This window comes from Leptonychotes weddellii, chromosome 13 (genome assembly GCF_054177405.1).
Source record: "Leptonychotes weddellii isolate Sample4059 chromosome 13, ASM5417740v2, whole genome shotgun sequence".
In the NCBI taxonomy this organism is placed as follows: domain Eukaryota; kingdom Metazoa; phylum Chordata; class Mammalia; order Carnivora; family Phocidae; genus Leptonychotes; species Leptonychotes weddellii.
The window spans coordinates 5,498,780-5,514,704 of record NC_138381.1 but is presented as its reverse complement, the minus strand read 5'-3'; the positions used below and the strand labels follow the sequence as shown (position 1 = coordinate 5,514,704).

Here is a 15,925-nt window from a genome sequence, read left to right as displayed (position 1 = left end):
TACAGTAGCTGTTGTAACTTTTCTCTTACGATTACAATCAAGCAGTTTTTAAGTTTGCAGAGTACGAAGCTAAACTGTCCTGTTTTTTTAAACAAAGAGTTTTACTGAAATGACTATGATGCAACCATTTTGATTAATCATCACATATATAGATAACTTATTTAAGGAAATCCTTTTCTTACTTTAGCTCATTCTGAGATGTAGTGTAATGCTATACATAGGGAATAGGTCCTGAATTTAGAAAGCCCATGGTCAGATTCCTACCTCTGGGACTCATCTGCTCTGAGGTCTTGACCACATCACTGAATCGCTTTAAACCATGTTCTCCATCATCTGTAAAATGGTGGTAATAACAGTGCCTACTTTGTACGCTATCATAATGATTAAATGGAAAGATAACTATAAAGCACTCAACACAGTGCATGGCATGTGTAAAGGGTTGATGTATTAAGGTTTATCACTGAGAGCAGTGATGACATCATTCAGTCAGTATGATTCCTGCGTCTGTAATTTTCTCCCATAAATATGAAAGGACTCCGTTTTTCATTTGTACTCTAATCTTTATATTATCACTTTAACTCATAGATCCTTGAAGTATTGGGGGGGCATCGAAACTTGGAAGGCCATTCAGTTCACTTTCCTGAAACACTCAATTTTGTTTGTGGTTATGTTTCCAAGATATTTGCAATATGAACAACGGAGATAAAAAATAACTTCTTGACCTCAAAACATCAAAAACATCTTTCTAGTTTTCAAATTATACAATGATGACAATTTGCATTTAGCAAAACTAAAGCCACATTTTTGTCTTTCTATAACTTGATGCAAGGGAATTCCCAGAGGCCTCTCTCTGGAGCTTTTTTGCATACTAATTGTTCAGTGGTTTAAATCACAGCAGCAGCACCATCTATTGGGGACTTTTTCCTGAAACAAATGTTTCTGCAATTCTGGAAAAAAAATATAACAAAATAAATTTATGTTCATTTCAAGTCTTCATTGAGATAAAGAGGAGAGTTTATTTGTAAATAATTTCTTCCAGTGAACATATCAGAAATTGGTAAGAATGGTTAAGTCAATATCGCATGGCATCCAGGGGATGCAGTACACTTTGAGACATTAAAAAAAGGGGGGCGGGAATTAAGTATCAAAAGTAATAGGCCTTAGGGGAGAATAAGTCTTCCTTAATTATCACAGTCTGATGCTTGCATGCCTTTTCCCTGCTAAATGATTGGGGAGATACAACAATCTTGTCGAAAATCCAACCCCTTGTCACTCCTTTGTGCCAAGGTAATTCAGATGCCATGGATGAAGAGTAGATTAGGCCATGATCCACTGATCATAGCTTTCTGTTGGGTTTATAGCACCAGATGGCTTCATTAGTCTCAACAGTTCTCAATCTCTGTCTGTCAGGGAGACCAGATGTAGTATCTACCTTCTGGAGAAATGCATTCTTAAGATTGAATACAAGAAATAAAATAGGAAACAGACCAAAGAATTGAGATACTTACCCAAGCAAAGGTAAGTGGCTCCGTCACCTCCCCCTTCTAGAAAAGCAAGGTTTCAATGCTGGTGCAGCTAGAGGCACAGGGAAGCATTTTGACAGGGTAAGTTTTGACTATAAACATTTGTTTATATTCAACTTTCACACACCCCCGGACACACATGTGTGTGTGATTATATAATAAAACATACAGAGTTCATGTTTTTGACCAGTGCAATTTGATCTTGCATTTATTTTTTTGCGTGTCTTAGGTTAGATCTGTATTCATTAATATCTTGTAAAATATGCCAAAATGCTGGGTATGGTCCTCCACCCAGCTCTGTTCAGAATGGACTTCACATCATGCCTTATTTTTATCTTGCTTTATATCTGTCTTTTAAGGATTTGACTAATTCTAGCATGCCTTCTGTCTTCTCAAGCAATTCACCACACAAGGCAAACAGAAATAAAACTATAAAAAAGGGCTATTGTATCTTAACCTTCATGTGTAAAAACAATGGAACTTCCCCATATCTGTCCCATCCCACTTTAATATTTCAAGGTCAGTTTATGAGCTCTACTCTGCCATGTGTCTGCCAAATACCCAACCATATTCAGCGTGGGAGGAGAGGTCATCAGGAACCTTTTAGTTGGAAAATTAACGGGTGTTCAGTATTCAGTGTCAACACCCAAATAACATTCTCCTTCTTGTGTGTGAAAAAAGTAAATTACGTTATTCACTTTAGTAAACTTGCATTCCAATTTCTTGGGTTCCCCCTACACACACCCAGCCCACCCACGAGTTTACCATGAGTTAACCTGGATACCCTCCAGGCTATGTTTTTAACAAGAAATTGTAAACTCTTGGCACATAATAGTGTGTCTTTATTTTTCTATCATCATCCATGAGCACACTATCTGGCCCTTAAGCAGCAATGTGTAAATGTTACGGAATGAAAAGAAAACATTTACACGCTGATCTCAAAAGAATGAATTTCTTTTTATAAGTAATATAATTGCTTTCTCCACTGACAATGTACAGTTCCAGAACAAAAATATGCCATGACATCCCGACATGGTGCTTGGGAATATGAAAAAAAAAAAAAAAAAAGATAGGTATCACATTTTCATGTACTATATCCAGCGATAGACTTCTCTCTAAAAGTATATCATTCATGACCGAATAGTTACATGTTTGTTAAAAAAAAAAAAGATATGTTAGCAATTCAAAGATAAATATTGATTTTAATGTTAATTTTAAAGCTGATAGGAATCTTTAAGATCCATGCAAAACATTGTAAAAAAAATCCATGTAAACAAAACACTGGAAATGAGGAATTTAGAATATTTGCCAATTTTCCCAGTTTATTTGGTTATACTTTAAATATTATTCTTATCTTAAGTCAGTTCCATAGCAAAGCACCCAGATTCACAATAAATGCTCATTTATAGTATGAGTCAAGGAAATGTTAGGATGCTCTCTATCCGACAGGACTTTGAGAGCGTAAGAGATTTATGGGAGCATTTTAAGATGAATAAAGTAAGCAAAATACTCAGGAGTTCCACATCCCAATATATTGCCAACATTCTCCAACTCAAGTAGGGTTTTTGCTTTGTGTTATTTTGTTTGGCCACCCGAAACAAATTCAAAAGGAGAAATCAGCACTCCTGACAAATATGAGGCACAATGATAAAAGGTAAGGCAGAGCTGGTCAGGTTGCAAGCAATGGCAGTGGCTCATTAATAAGTAGTTTCATTCTGTTAGGATAACTCCAGTGCAAAGCAGCGTTCTAACCCCGGGGAGTCCTGCCGTGGGCATTAAGAAGAGGGAACGAAGATTTCTTTTCCAAATTAAGTTGTCAGGAAGCTCATTTACACTACACAGTGAGTGTATGTGGGCGAGCTGATGCAGATGATGATTTATGATGCTATAGACACTTAGGTGATTTTGGTGATGGAAATCCATAGCAAAATCCACTTAGGAAGATAAAACAGAGCTCCTATTATCTGTTGGAGGTAAAACCACACAGCTTTTGCCCTTACAAATTTCAAGTTACCCTACTGGGTTTGGGAATGGAAAGAAAGCTCATTTACTTAGAATTCAGATTTTGGTGGAATGTTATACAAACTCACACACAGAACATTTTTTTTTAAAGTGTATATTCATTGGATCTACTTTAAAGGAATTTTGAAAAGACTTTTTTTCTTTGTTTGAAGGGATGGGTGAAGACTGGATCTGAGCAATCCCATCATCGATAGCTATGTAACGTATATCTAAATGTTAGATATTTAATATCTAAATTAAATTAAATTAAAATATCTAAATGTAAATTAAATTAAAATATCTAAATGTAAATGAATTGTAGCTCTCTATCTGCAAAGGCAGTAAATACACCTTTTGGTGAAATCTATCCATAAAAATTAGGTTTTAAAAGGCTAGGCAAATACATAAACATACTTGATTAATAATGTACATGGCCATCATCAGCTAACGTCTTCATAGTGTTCTCATAAAAAAAAAAATTCTGAACACAAAAATCATAAAATGATAAAAACCAAAATGGAAATTGTATTTTGCCTTACTTCAGTATTTTTGGTGTATATTTGCTCCTTAAATGCCAAGAAAATTAACTTTCAGAGTCTTTTGAGAATGTATAGGCTTTGATCTTACATGTTAATTATGTTTGTAATCTCCCATTTTGGTAGCAAAGTGTCTGCTTTAGAAACAGAGTCCCATTGACAAGTAAATTCCTACATAAGCAATGTAAAAGGGCAAATCCTCATTGTAGTTCTATGGTCAATCTCATTTTATATTTTTTACAAGTGTTTTTACAGAGTGCACAGAGAAACATTTAGAATGATTCAATGTATCCTGCTTCTATGAGTTCCATCATTTATTTACACCACCTTAAATATAATGTCACAGCCTTTCATTCATGTGAATTAGATTATTATATACTTCCTATGCTGTAGAAATATAAACATTAACTATTTATTCACAGCAACGTTTTCTTATTGCAATATTTATTTCCTTATAAAAGATTGCAAAATCATGGGGACATAAACTGACAGAACATTCTTTGCTCCTTTTGCTATATACGAGGCATGCTGGAGCAACCAATACTTTTGTTTTGCTTGTATAAAATGATTCAACAAATTCTCCTCTCACCTATTTCCAGATTCCAGGAGAATGTGGTCAACCTATGTATTTTATTTTATTCATTGATAAAAATCAGGTGTATATGTCCATGTACTTACAGGCAAATGATCTATATGTAACAGTTACTATGTATGTGACTTGGTATCAATGTCCTTAAGATATCAAGGAAATATTACAACTAAAATTAAGGATTCAACAAAGGTTTTGGTTTGCTTTATGTCTTTCCTAACTCTTCTGATGCTTGATATCACTGGGTTTTGTTAAAAAACATTTTTTTCCAAACAAGTAAATATGTAATCTCTACAGGATTCCATGAGTGTTCATGCCAATATCTGATAGACTTTCTTGCCTTGCTCTAAGCAGTCATAGTAATCACAAACTTTAAAAATGTAAATAATTTCATTATACATGAGTTCATCGATCAAAAATATTAGGCTGCAAAAAAGGCTCAGGAACAGATAGTAAACACAGTTTCTCAAGACCTAGAGTTGAAGCAGGGTTGTGTTTCAAATTAGAATATATTTTAAGTTAAAAAATAGTGTTGTTTTAAAAGCATTTACAGTTTAGTAGGATTAACATTTATTGGCTAGACCAACTCATTATTATAATGCCAAAATATTGATAACTCAGTTTTTCCTTGTGTTAAAAATATTACAGTTGTATATTTTTATAAAATATTGGTGTCACATCCTGGAACGGAAAGGGAGGCATACAAGACAGTCAAAGAACATAATTAAGAATGGAGTTACTAGGAAAATGCAGAGATTTTGACATGTTCATATTACCATCATTCTGAAAAATCAAATTAAACTTCCAAAGTGCTACAGTTTTAATAAGCTAGTGGGGAATATGGAAATTAAGCATCACATAAAAGTATCCTCTTGTCAGATGTTTGTTTTAAATACTTTTAATGAACTGCATGGGGAAACATCCGACTTTCCAGAAACATGCTTCCTGCCACATAATGCCTCTTGTAATCAACGGTGCCTTGCACATCTGTGTGACCTCACAATACCTGTAGCCTTGTGAGTTGGGCAAGACATGTGGAGGCTCCTGCCCTCGCTCCACAGGGGAAAGCTGAAGCTCAGAGTTAGGGATGTTCAAATCAGAATGCGCATTTTCCAGATGTCACTTTCGTTCCCCACTTAAAGGAAAATATATTTCAAATTTTTATCTGACCTACATATTTTTGTAGACCACACACAGGAGCATCATCTCCCTCCAAGATCCTTAGCCAGACAGAACTCGGGCAGCAAAACAACTTCAGAAAACCTACTGTCGTGGCTCCTCCCTAATGTAGTTTTTGGCATCCAGCTCCAGATAGAAATAAATAAATAAATAAATAACTGGCAGGAGTGGGATAAACAGGATGAAGCTTTTTTCCTCAGACAAAATAAACTCCTGAAATATGCTTATTTTTAGACTCATCAATTTAATAACTTATTTATTAGACAGCATAACCAAATAAACAACCTGTATGTAGTAAAGCTGTAAATACAAATATGTGCATTACATATTAGGAAGCAAAAAAAATAACACATATGCATGTATTTTTCTATCTCTGAAGGGCAATATTGTCCCCTAATGAAGTTTGCTGCTTGTCTGAAATTGAACGGTAGGTTCAAAAAATTAGGGACAGAGGACTAATTCACTAAGGGCAGTAAAACACAGAAGAAAAACATCTGCTAGCATCCTACTGCTTGCATCATCAGCATTAATAAACAACGCTCATACGTAGAAGGTTGTCTCCTAATCACAGAGGCAAAATACGCAAGTGTTTTTTGGTTGATATTTCTTGATTTTTCTTTTCCTAACAAAATAAAATAGCATTTTAATTGAAATTAAATTCTGTACCTTATTATGCTGTCCACCTAAGGCCAGTAAAACTTAGACTCTTCATCAAACTATATATTTTTTGCACTTCTATCATCCTCACAGAGTTTCTTATTTGAAAATGGAATCCAATGCTTCCCCGTGCTCACATGGATCTTAGAAAAAATTGATGCTATATTGAAATGTCAGTTTCTTTTATATCCATGTTCACTGATTGAAGTATTGGATTGGGACTTGACCACATCAATGATTATATGTGATGAAAGCAGATTGCCTATCCATAAAGCCTTTTTTAATGCTATCTTTTTCACATATCTCTCCCCAAAATCTTCTCGTGTGAAAAATACATATATAGAAACTGAAATGTACTTAAGTGTGCAATTTCCATCTAGACCCATAGCTAGATCTGCATACGAGAGTGTGCATTTGAGTGTGTGTTTTCAAGAGGCATGGTGTGGATCTCTTTTCCCCGAGGCCTTGATCCTTGGTCTTTACTTCCACACCTAGTAGGAGTTGGGAAACGATGCGAAGGGAGAAGAACAAGCCAGACATCAAACCCATTTATTCTGAACCTTAAATTATGACTTTTTATCATCAATATTTTGGTTACATTGTGACACAAAGGACAAAGTAACATCCGCTGTGAGGTCTCTTCTTCGATTGCTTTGGGATTTAGTAACATTTCCTTGGCATATGCATCCTGCACCCATCGACTCCCAGCTGTATTGTAATACTATTGTTGTACAAGGGGCCAAAGAAGAAGGATTTGCAAAACTGCTCCCAGGGTGCCTCCGCCAATACCTGTAACCGCTGTGACTTGCAGGTGGCTTCTCGCCAGGTGTCCACGGGGAGTGTCAACACGCCTCTTTCCTTGGCAGATCAGAGGAGGATCCTGAGGGAGACTGGCTGGTCCTGTTGGCTTTGAAGCACCTGATCCTGGTGTGCTGGCACAGAGGTGGGTGCAAATAGACAGAGACAGGCTACTGGCAAGACCCAGGTACACTGGACCAAGAAAGCGTGTGTGTAGGAGACTTGGCCATTACAGCGTCCGTCCTCATCAGACGTGATTCAGGCCACCCAGGAACATCAAGTTCTTAAAGTATTCCAGAGCATTAAAAAAAAAAGAAAAGAAAAGAACTTCCAGCTTGTCGGTTCTAAAGGTGCGTCTGAGAGAATCTCTTGGAAAGAAGCAGCAGAATCGTCCATCTGTTATTTGTACTTTGATATACAGGTACCTTCTGTTTGGTTTGTTCTCAACCAAAACAAAATACATAGGTATTCTTTGTGTTGTTTTGTTTGGTCTCATTCAAGAATTCAACATAAATTTGTCTCCCCATCCCAGCACAAAAAAAAAAAAGAAGTAGGGGCAAGGAGGGAGAGCTGAATGTGGAAAGAAAAGTAAAGCTTTTCCAGGAAAACAAAACAAAACAAAACAAAAAAACCACACACGCACACACACAAACAATACAAAGCAAAAGTCAAGGTCCAATCGTGCAAAATTTGCTTCTCCGGATAAAGCACTTCTTGACAGATTCACAATGTCCCCTTCCCCCTCCCGAGGCCTCCCATCCACCCTGGGGGAAAATACAGAATGAAAGTGAAGCCATTCTTTTTCTTTAAGGCTGAACAGACACACAAAGAACACATTTCAAGGACTATCCGGCGGGTGGCGATTTGCAGGGCTCCTGCTCTGAGCCCTGCCTGCGACCTGCCATCCATCCTGGGGTCAGCGGCACTCCTCATGTGGGGGCAACAATACAACGGACAAACAAAAGAAGAAAAGTCAATGGTCCCCACAATAAGATCCAATATTGACTTTACAATCACAGGTACAAATTGCTCAAATCGATAATTTCATTTCTCCTTCAGACCTTGTCGTCTAAAACTAATTAGAAGCCAGGTTCCCGAGGAATGGTCAATATTCAAAGAAAATACTGGAGATTTAGAAGGAAATCATTCTTCTACCTCAACCGTCTGACGGAGGTGGGAAATAAGTGGTCCTATTCTGGCAAGTTCAGGGAGTTGAGGAAGGGCAGATTCCTGGGTCCAGATCACAACTTGTCCCACCGTCTGGGGGCTCTGTGTTTATAGAGGAAAAACCAAAAAGCCCGAGAACGTGGAGTACTTCCAGCCGCCCATGAGGTTCCCCCTCTCCAGTTTGAGATGCACTTTGTCTTCCCTTTCCATCAGCAGCAGGACCCCGTTGCTGGCAGCTTCTCTGGTAACGTCCTGGTCTCCTGCAAAGGCTGAGATCACCGGGTAGCCGTTCTGCATTAAACTGACCTGCAGTGCAGAGGGTAAAGCTCAGCAGACCATGCAGGACCCCACGGGCACACACTCGTTCTCTGCCCCCCCACGCCCCCTGCCCTTTCCACAGAGCCACCCCAAGGGCTTGGCCCAGAAGATGTGACCGCTTCCGTGCTGGAGGCCCCATGGTCAGCCCACTCCCTGGTCGGCCCAGACGCACAGAGGGTATGACAGGATCTGCAGCCATGGGACGGCAGCAGTCCGAAGCTGAAAGGGTCCACACAGCCTCAGAGCTACCCACCTGGATGGTTTGTCTGTTGTACACTTTGACCACGTGGAAGCTGAAGCTATAAATCCCTTTTCTCGGTGCTACAAATATACTGGAGGCAAGATCGAAATGGTTGCCAATGTTTACTAATACCTGAAAAAGAAGAGGGAATACAGCACAAACATAGCAAGCCCCTCTTCAGCATCTGTTTTACTCAGACTGGCAAAATCACCAACATGGGTGCCTCCAAGGGCCGCAGAGCAGCACGGGACACCCCAGGCAGTGGGCCAAACCTGCCCCCCATGCAGGGGGCTGCGGGGGGCGGGGGCTGGTGGTAAAATACCCTATGCCCAGAGGGATTTGAGAAGAATCCAAATGGATTGTAATTAACAAAGGTGTTGAAAAGTGTATCTTATGTATGCATTCAGAAAGTGGGCGCAAACTTTCCACGTTGGGGGAAGGCAGAAAAAAAGGAATAGAAGGCAATAAGGTGGTCGGTAAACAAATGGAATTGAGTCTGTTCAGAGGTTTGTGGGATCCTGGGCTTTCCACGTGAAGTTTACTTTCACAAATAGAGTGCCACGCCAGGCTGAATGGAGGGAACTAGACCAGGGCTAAGAGGCCAATTCAGGGAAATAACTTACATCAGCTCAAGCTTGGCACTTGACTTCATGTGCTCCAGGAGAGAATGGACTGCGAGGGGTTTTTGTCGCCCTGTGTCCCCAGCCCCTGGCACCCTCCCTGGCAGCACACAGTAGGTACTCAATCGCAGGTGCTGAGTGGAAGACCGGGTGGATGAACACTCGCTGCACCTGTTTCCTTCACTTTCCTCTGAGTATTGTGTTTGTTCCCTTGGCTGAGCTCTGATGTCATGCAAATAAGCTTGAATAAATGGAGTGGAGACAGCAGTTGGATACCCTGAGCTCAAACTACAGGAGCGTGCAAAGACTAATGACAAAATTAGCCGGAGGATGTGAGGTCACATGACCCTGCAGATGATTTTTCTCAAATGCAAAGGGGATGAGAGTGTTACAGTGTCACAAGCAGAATTTGCAGAGTGGAGGATCCCTCATGATGACCAATTCCCTGTCAGGTGTTTAAGGCAGAATTTGGTCACCTGTCTGGATTCCATCCCCACTTCTACTCACACACATATGCACAACTCGATTACAATAATAAAATGGCCCGCTTGGTGTTCTGGGCTTTTAAAGCAAACAGCCAGCAACAACAGAACCCTAGGTTAAGAATCCTGTCGTCTGCTCAGAAAATAAATTTCAACCGAATACCTCTTGCTGTTACTCCTTACACACTCATTGTAGCCGAATGACACACAATCCTCACAGCAATGTGCGATCTGCCCACGACAACCGCTGTCACCACTCGGGAAATAAGCCCGCACCAGCTTCTTCAAGGAGCTCAGGGCACCACTTCATTCCCTCTCGCCTGCAGGGCTCACACAGACACTCAGGGCTCTATTGTTCAGACCATGAGCTGCACAATGCCTGCTCTCCGTCTCTTTCAGCCTAGGCTCTCAGTCCACCTTACAAGGCTTTAAAAAAGAATAAAGCGTTCTCCCTCCTAGCCCTCGGAGCTGTTTCTTCCAACTCAACTACCTCAACTCTTTCCCATCGGTTTTAAATTCAGCAAACTGGTAAATTTAGGGCCTTGCTGTTGATGAAAGAACACCCAAGGAGCCCAGAAAAGCAGGTTTCACTTACTCCCTAACTGGGGAACCAGAAGAACAGCATTTTACCTGCCCTGCCATAGTTAGCTCATCTATAAAATTAGAATCTTACTACAACTTATCTTGCCCTACGTCAGAGTTCTCTTGACACCCAAGTGAAATGATGGGAGGTAACTAATGATAACACGTGAAGAAGAACGTATTAATAGAGTAAATAGAGAGCAAATACCCATCTTATTGTTCTCTGCTTTATCTGGCCATATTTAAAATCAATAGTTTTAGTTTAAAAAAAAAAAACTGTTTAAAAACAGATGAAAAAGGGATTCCCCCCAAAACCTCAAAACTTCAAGTAGTTAATCCTTAGCAAGGATTAAAATAAATTAATCCTCTGGCCTAAAAAGAGACAATGGTGTGTGTAGGTTTACCATCACTGAGGTGTGAGGATTGGTTAACAGAAAGGAAGTCAATTAAGTGTGGCCAGAAAGCCCAATACTCTGTTTTAGTGGGAAGCATGATGGCAAAAGGAAGGGACTGAGCAGGTAAAGCTTGGGAACCACTATAATGTTTTCAACTTGTTCCTGAAAAACAGAAACCAAGACAGGAGGGCACAAGAGGAAGGTCACAACCTCCAGTCCTGAGCCCAAAAACCCAGAGAAGGGATTGCCAAGGTCTGATCATTTATTGACCCTTCTGCTTTGAACCAAGTGAGTGAAGTTAAGTGGCCTAGGTTAAGTCTTTGATCCTTATTTTTTTAATCTATATAAACACACTATATATAATATTTATGTGTTGTATATATTTGTACATTACAGGATATATGTTGTATTTACTATCTATTCCATCTATATAATAGCACTCTATTTTGTTTTGAATTTATATAACCGTCCCTGCTATTGCCCCCACACTCTTCCAGACATTTTTCTTGAAGATAAGCATCCTCTCCCCAGTCCATTCCAAAATAAGCAGTAGGCACTGATTTTCTGATCGTTGGTTGAGACCTTTGGAGAACCCCCTTTTGGGGGTGTTTTCAATGCACTCAATCCCCAAGTTGGCCACCTGGATGACTGAAGCCCATCTACCACTAACGACAGCCCCCATCCCAGCGAAAAGTAAAATGTGCAGTTTCCTTTCAGGGAATGCATTTCAGATCCCTTAGTTTTAAAGGACTGTCGGTCATCCGAGCTGCTAGTGATAAAAAAGCTACAATGTGAAAAAAGGGAAATGGTAAGGAGAGCTTACTCGGAAAGGGAGAAAGGAGAAGGGCAGGGCGGAGCGGAGAGGCGGGGAGAGCCTGGAGTCCCCAGCCCGCGCGCCCAGGCCCCCGCCCTCTCTACCCCGGGCGGGAGGCGAGGTGGCAGGCCGGCCGGCTGACCTGGTCGAAGTAGATGGTCATGGTGCGATTGCTCATCTCGGACGGCTCGTGGTTGGTGCTCCGCGTGGCGGAGAAGGCCACCTTGGCGCTGCCGGAGCGCACCGAGATGCCCAGGGAGGAGGTGACCGCGCCGTCCGCCGACGGGCTCGAGTCGCACACCACCAGGCACTTGCCCTCCAGCACAATGGGCTCCGTGTCGTTCTGTGCCCGCACCGGGCAGCCAGCCGGCAGCAGCACTAGCAGCAGGGCCAGCGCCGCCCCCAGGCAGGAGCCGCAGCCAGCCGGCTCGCGCAGCGCCCCCCGGCGCCCGGGCATGGTCAGCGGCGGCCCACGGGGGCCCCGGCCGGGCGCCGGCATCCGCGTTGGCAGGGGGGCGGGCGGCGCGCGGGGGCGACGGCGGACAGGGGCTGGAGGAGCGCCGGAGGGCGCGCAGGGCTGCGCGGGGCCTGGGGAAGCCTCCTTTGGCCTCGGTCCCCTGCTCTGACGGTCAAGGCCAGGGTCGTCCTCAGAAGAAAGGCTCCAGCGGACCTGTCAGGGCAAAGAAGCCGAACCCTTAGACTGGGAGGTGAAGCTGTGGGGGGAGGGGGGCACGGGGAGCAGATGCCTGCAGCGCAAGGGCCCCTCTCCCTGGAGTCCACCCTCTTAGTCCCGCACACAGCCACCCCTTCCCGGATTGGCACAACAGGTCCGAGGAACGCCCTGGCGCACTGGGCAGGGCATCCCTGAGGACTCCTGGGTGGCGCGCGCCGGGGGTGCGATCAGGTAAGGGGCCCGAGGTTCTGCAGGGCCTCGGACCTAAGACACGGTCGGTGACCTCAGAGACGCCACCCCACCCCGGCCCATTCTGCAAAGGCGGAGAGGGGCTAAGATGCTGGCAAAGAGAGAAACTACTCAAGGTTTATCGCCTTCATTTTAGCGGCATTTTCTTGAAAGCCACACCAAGAAACCTTTTTCCGTTCTCTGCTTTCCCTTTCATCCTCTATTTTTCCATCCTGGATATTTCTTCTTATTATTATTTTAAGCAGTCCACGTAGGTAAGATCGTATCCATTTTCCGCCCAAAAACAAATCCCAAGGAAGCTCCTTAGGGTGAATAAGATTAAGAGGAAAAAATAAAAAAAGAAAAGAGACTCTAAAACCAAACACCCACTTCCAACGTCCCCGCAGCCCGCAGCGAGCTCTTTGGAGAAGCCCCTGCGATCGCTCTCTCTGGCGCAGGACCAGAGGATTGCACCGATGAGCGTCCCGAGCTTGGCTTATTGTGCAGCTTTTGTTCTAGACTCCGGGCCCTTTCTCTCCGGCCTGGGAGGCAGCCCTGTAGCTTTCTGCTAACTTGAGCGCGCGTCCGCACTTTTCCCCGGCCCTCTCTTCTCCCACCAAACTAGACAGGCCATTTCAATACCCAGTCGGAGAAACGAAAAGCAAAGAAGCCGCTCCCCTCACCGCCCACAGCCTCCATATAACTCCTCCAACAGTCTACCTAACAAGAGAGAAGTTGTTTCTCCAGGAGTAGCCTCTCCGCGGCCCCAGTACAAAATGATTTCGATATTCTCTCTCTTTCGCCCTCTCCAGAACGCAGACTCCCGAAGTTCCTCATTAAAACATATGCATGAATGCAATTAACGTGCGGATCGTGGAGGACAGGCGTGGGTTTTGGTTACCTGGAACATCCATGATGAGCGAGCAGTGCTGTCCGCGAAGTTGTTCTGCTTAAAGAAGATGAGGGGAGCTGGCGGGAGGAGACTCGGAGCGCAGCCCTTCTCCCAGCGCCTGGCCAATAACCGCGCCGCCCCGCCCTGCCCCTTTCCCGCGACGGCCCGCGCCCGCTCCGGGTACGCCCCACGCCGCGCACCCTGGTGTCTCGCGCCGCGCCCAGAACCCGCACACCGGGTACCCTTACCTAGCCGCGCCTAGCCTCGGATCCGCATGCCCCGCGCCCGGCATCGCAGCGCGCGTGGCCCGGCGCCCGCACTCCCAGGGTCCCGCACCGCGCAGCTCCTCCGACCCTCGCGCCCTGCACCGCGCAGCGCCCGGAACCCGCACACCCTGCGCCCTGCGCAGCGCCCCGCGCTTCGCACCGGTTATGTTCCAGGTACCGCACCGGTTCTGCACCGCACCCCGGCCCACAGTCTAGGAGGGCCCTTCGCGCGCAGCGCGCCCGCAGCGTGTCTGTCTCTGCCGGGCCCCTCAATCCCGGCCTCTCCTCTAGTCTCCAGACGGCACAGCCATCGCGATCGCCCGGAGGACTGCGCGCACTGCCCCCTCCCGGGCTCGGCACCCGCTCTCCGCAGCCCCGCCGCACCCTGCACCGCCCAGGTCCGGCTCTCACCCAAACACCCAGGGCGAATTCCTCCCAGACGCCTCGCTTTTAATAATTAGGCACCCTCAAAGCACCGGTCGCGCCTCTTCTTTTCGATTCTTTCTTTTCTTTTCCAAATTCCCTCCAAGTCTTAATCCTTAATAGCGTGACTACTTTCATAATTAAGGGGTAAAGCAGTTTTCTTTAAAAATAAAAATGAAAGGAATGGACTGGAGAGAAAAAGCTTGGGATTTTAATGGCTTAAATGCTGTAGTTCCGGAATCTTCAGTTTGGGAAATGTCAGATTTTGGCAGGGATTAAAGAGGCGCCTCCGCCTGGGTTTATGTTTCTGCGCCTCTGAACCTCGGGGCTCCTGGAGCGCATTGGCACACGCGCTTATTTATTAAAATGCCTACTCTGAGCTCTAACGACCTGGGGAGACGCGCTGGTTTCCCAGCTGCGCCCAGAGCGCGGGCGAGAAGCGCAAGCACGGACGTGGGGCGCCACCTACGGGCGCTGGGGCCTCCCTGCCGCAGGCTGCGGGCGAGCAAGCTCCGCGGGAGTGGCGGAGTCCAAGGGACAAGGATGAGGCTTGCTGATGGCCTTCTCTGACCCAAAAGAGCAGTCCGGTCCTCTGCAAAAATGTAACAGCCATCAACGATCTTTCCGGTATCCTTCAGTACCCTCGCTCTGACAAAACGTAGCGGTGCTCTTGCTTTTACAGATCTTCGCTGCTCTAACAAGCGACTCTGCCAGGATGATGGATGCTGCAGTCAGTTTATCATTGGTTATCACTGTCCGCAAAACGTTTGCACAGACCACTGAGCAGTATAGTCTGTGCCTCCCTGAAACCATACTTAAATGTACACTCTCCTACGACCTGACGTTTAAAAAAAAAATTGTTAAAAAAAATACGTAGCCCTTTTGACTTGCATAAGGTGCCTTTGCCGACAGGTTGATCAAAAATAAACTGTAAGAAAAAAATTAAAAATAAAAATAAAAAAATAAACTGTAAGTCGGCCAATGCTGTTCATAAGAACAGAGCAAAAGTATTTCTTATTCCTCCAGACTTCATACCTGACCCTCTTTTGTTTGAAGGTTTCAGCCAGTGTTCTGGTTCCACTCTATAAACTGGGTCTTTTCGGGTAGGGGGTTTTCAAAGCTTTATTTCCCAGAGGCTCTCACGTGGCTTTTCTCCCTACTTAGAATTGACAAGGCCTCCTATCTGAGCAATGAGATTAAATTCATTTCCAATCAGTTTAACCGAAATGGATGTGTGGGAAGATGGGGCAAAGTAAAACAGAATTGCATATGATTACATGAGACAAAATATTTAGTATGGTTGTAAAAACGTGATGAAAAGAACTTCTGAGCCAAATGTTTTCTAACTAAACATACAAAATAGTAAAAGTATAAAACATCCCCCAAGCCTATTATCCTCCTAAGGATATTAGATGAAAATTAAGTACTTAATTTCAACATTTTTATAACTAGTGAGTCAGATGTACAGGGCTTTGTTGGGAAACTTTTTCAAAGCAATCATATTTTGCTGCCTTTTTTTTTTTTAGCTTAACAGTGGAAAT

General features: G+C 43.8%; 1 protein-coding gene across 7 annotated transcripts; it reads right to left on the bottom strand.

The window, feature by feature from the left end:
* Positions 1 to 6,052: 6,052 nt before the first annotated feature.
* CBLN2 (cerebellin 2 precursor) lies at positions 6,053 to 14,828 on the bottom strand. 7 transcript variants are annotated; one of them, XM_081801035.1, is made up of 5 exons: positions 14,373 to 14,828; positions 13,524 to 13,749; positions 12,045 to 12,572; positions 9,022 to 9,141; positions 6,053 to 8,756 (listed from the first exon to the last, which is right to left on the bottom strand). In XM_081801035.1, the coding sequence occupies exons 3-5, from the start codon at positions 12,399 to 12,401 to the stop codon at positions 8,559 to 8,561; spliced, it is 675 nt and encodes a 224-aa protein (XP_081657161.1). In that variant the 5' UTR covers positions 12,402 to 12,572; positions 13,524 to 13,749; positions 14,373 to 14,828; the 3' UTR covers positions 6,053 to 8,558. The 7 variants fall into 7 exon arrangements, with proteins under 7 accessions (XP_081657161.1, XP_081657160.1, XP_081657162.1 ...); XM_081801034.1 differs by having other exon boundaries at positions 13,705 to 13,749; XM_081801036.1 differs by lacking the exon at positions 14,373 to 14,828 and adding an exon at positions 14,122 to 14,307.
* Between the last annotated feature and the right edge of the window lie 1,097 nt (positions 14,829 to 15,925).